Source organism: Trachymyrmex cornetzi, unplaced genomic scaffold (genome assembly GCF_001594075.2).
Source record: "Trachymyrmex cornetzi isolate Tcor2-1 unplaced genomic scaffold, Tcor1.1 scaffold210, whole genome shotgun sequence".
Classification (NCBI taxonomy): Eukaryota; Metazoa; Arthropoda; class Insecta; order Hymenoptera; family Formicidae; genus Trachymyrmex; species Trachymyrmex cornetzi.
In genome coordinates this window covers 233,620-236,882 of record NW_017296742.1, presented here as the reverse complement: position 1 = coordinate 236,882, position 3,263 = coordinate 233,620, and the positions used below count along the sequence as shown (strand labels likewise).

The 3,263-nt window shown below is 28.7% G+C and overlaps 1 protein-coding gene across 1 annotated transcript in view; it reads left to right on the top strand.

Annotated features, from left to right (window-relative positions):
- LOC108759989 (transcription termination factor 2-like) overlaps window positions 1-3,263 on the top strand; it is a 9,804-nt gene that overhangs the window by 3,358 nt on the left and 3,183 nt on the right. Inside the window, 4 exon segments of the mRNA XM_018505745.1 lie at window positions 1,296-1,535; window positions 1,750-1,901; window positions 2,110-2,605; window positions 2,709-2,996. Of these exon segments, the coding sequence (XP_018361247.1) occupies window positions 1,296-1,535; window positions 1,750-1,901; window positions 2,110-2,605; window positions 2,709-2,996 (1,176 nt within the window).

The following is a 3,263-nucleotide window of genomic DNA, read 5'->3' as shown; positions in this document are numbered from 1 at the left end:
TATATATATATATACACATACATACATATATATACAGGGTGTTAGAAAATAATGATAAATCTTTCGTATAAGGGCAGAATGAACTAAACTGAGAAGAAAAGTCTTCTATCATTTTGCAATTTTCGCAATAGTTAACAAGATATTAAAATTGCTAAAAATTACCGAAAATTGGTTTTCAATAATTTTTTACTCAAATACTATCAATTTTACAGAAAAACTGCAAAAGACAAAAATGGTTTATTTTCTTCTCATAGAGCTCTAAGAATATTTTTAGAATTTTTTCAGAATTTTTTAGTACCGTATTTTCTCATGTTGGTAAAAATAAGAAATTGCAGTACTAAAAAGTTGATAAAAAATTCTGAAACAATTCGTAGGGAAGAAAATAAATAATTTTCTCTTACAGTTTTTCTGTAAAGTTGATAGTATTTGAGTAAAAAATTATTGAAGGCTAATTTTCGACAATTTTTAGCAATTAATATCTTGTTAATTATTGCGAAAATTGCAAAATGGTACAGGATTTTTCCACTCAGTTTAGTTCATTCTGTCCCTATGCAAAAGATTTATCATTATTTTCCAAACACTCTATATATATATATATATGGTATATATTGCTCACCACTTTTAAAGTTTTAATTGTATCCATGAAATGGATTCGAGATCTCGGAGAGAGAAGTGACAATTGCATTTGAACAATAATTCGGTTTGTTCATCAATGTGATCGATCATTTCTTTCTTTCTCTCTATCAATAAAAAAAGTGACTCATCAAATTGACGTTAAATGTCGCATTGATGAGTTTTTTTAATGAATTAAAAATATTATATTGATATCATTTCGATCTTGTTTAGAGATTGTACGTATAAAAGGATATGCAATAATTATAATATTAAAATTGAACACAAAACAGTAATAACAGGAGTAGCTATTTATCATTTATTTAAGGCAACTCGAAAGTAAATTGAAATTCAAACACACATCGATTTTACCCTTATCAGTACCATCGAACCAATTTTGACGTCCTAGTATCGATATATTAACTATCTCACTAGATACAACTTAAAGTGAAAGCTAATTGTCGCCTCGTGTTACTATTGGTATAAAGATTACGCATACGAAGATAAAATTATTTATATATTAAAAAATTATTATAGCTTCGACATTTTGGTATTAAAGTCCGTCCCAAAATGATCAAAGAAGTCTCCTCTTAAGCGTTGTTACGGTTTTTACGGGATACCTTGTATAGATTTTTTTGTTTTCTATTATTTTACGTAGAGTTCTATTATTTTACGTATTATAGATTCTGGTCTTTTTTCTTCACGAATTAAAAAGAGTAAAAAAAGAAAAGATGTTACTCATGGTAATACCAGAGAAGATATAAAAGAATTAAAACTTAATTCTTCTAATGATTCTCTAATTAACAAGAATTTAAGTGACTGTAAGGAATCATATAAACAAAATAATACTCATCAGACATGGAAAGTGGCAGACACGGAAAACAAAGAAATTGATGTACCTGTTACCAATGAGCTTGATTCAGGTATTTTTATTTATAATATCAAATGTATAGATTTTAATTTTGGATGAATAAATATTTTTATACACGGTATAATAACATCGTCTATATTCCATACAAAGTCTAAAATTGAAACATAATATGTTTTTAAAACAACATTTAAAGGTCTTTAAAATATCTTATGTTTTGATTATGGACTTTCATGTGTCTGAAAATTCTATATTATCTATATATACAGATTCTGCTTCTGGACAAAACAACGATGCTGAATTTGCAGTATCTATTGCAAAAGAAGAAATTGGTATTGGAAATGTGGATCTAGTGGCGCAGGAAAGAGCATTTACGGTTTACAAATTAGAGCAGCTTAAAAATGAGTCAACCCAGATGAAGGTAATACATAATATATATATGAGATATGTAATCGCGCGCACGATAATTATCTATATGAATGTAGGTCAATATTTAGTGAAAATTGTGCACAAAGTTAGTATATATTTGCCATGTTGTCTGGAATTGAGTGTATTTATTATTGTAATAAATAGTATAGATATATATAATTTTGATAATGCATATATCACATAAAACCTTATATTCTTAGCAACTACTCACTGAAGGAAATATCGACATATTGCCTGATCAAGGACAAAAATTGCAAAAATGCATACATCAGCAAGAAGAAGAAATAAAGAGCTTGACACGTAAATTGGAAGATACCTCTTTGGCGTCACTTTTCAACAGTCGAGATACCGTAGAAAAATCACATTTCATGAAAGAATCACAGTTTTCTGAAGATGAGCTAGATTCCAAGTACACCGATTATTCATATTTGGTTGCTGAGTATATACCAGTAAAACCTATCACATCTTCTGAATCAAGACAACTTGGTTTAAAAGCACAAGCAACAAAAGATAAGGAATTTGCTTTAACGGTTGAACGATTACAAGATCTGCACGGATCTCTAGTAGCTCGGCCATCAGAGAAAGAAAAAGCAGAAGACCCAAAGGGGTTGAAAGTACAGTTAATGCCGCATCAACAGCATGCTCTCGCATGGCTTCTGTGGAGAGAACAGCAAAGACCATCCGGTGGCGTTTTAGGTAGATGTTAAAAAAATGATTTATAATATTAATTACATATTAATATATTAAATTAAATATTTGATTAATTTTGTGTTATTATTGAAAATGAATTTTCTTATAGCTGATGATATGGGTTTGGGGAAAACACTAACTATGATAGCTTTGATTTTGACCACTCTTGCTAAAGATTCTGATGAAAGTGATGATAATGATGCCACATGGAAGAGATCTTCACGTATGTAAAAGTTTTATAGAATTTATAATATGAACAAGTTCTTGCTTTTCTGTAAGTTTGAAAATATTTGCTTTTTTAACTTTAATTTATTTAAATTGTGATACTATATTCAGGATAAATTATGACAATTTTTATATAAAAAATGTACTTATTATAATAAATCTATTAACAATATAATATATTATATAGGACCGTAAATGTGATAACACGAACTATAGAAATCAAAGCCTTAAATGGTCTAGCTGGATCTTAATGCTTGTATGATTCTTATGTGAATTTGTATACTACGTATGTAGTCCCCAGAAACGCGCGCTAAAATGATTTTTCGGTCTTGAAATGCTAACTCTATTAAACTACCGCAATAATATCACGAGTTAAATTGACTAGCAATTTAACAAATTTTTAATGCTTATTCGCATCTTCGAAACGATCTTAATAATG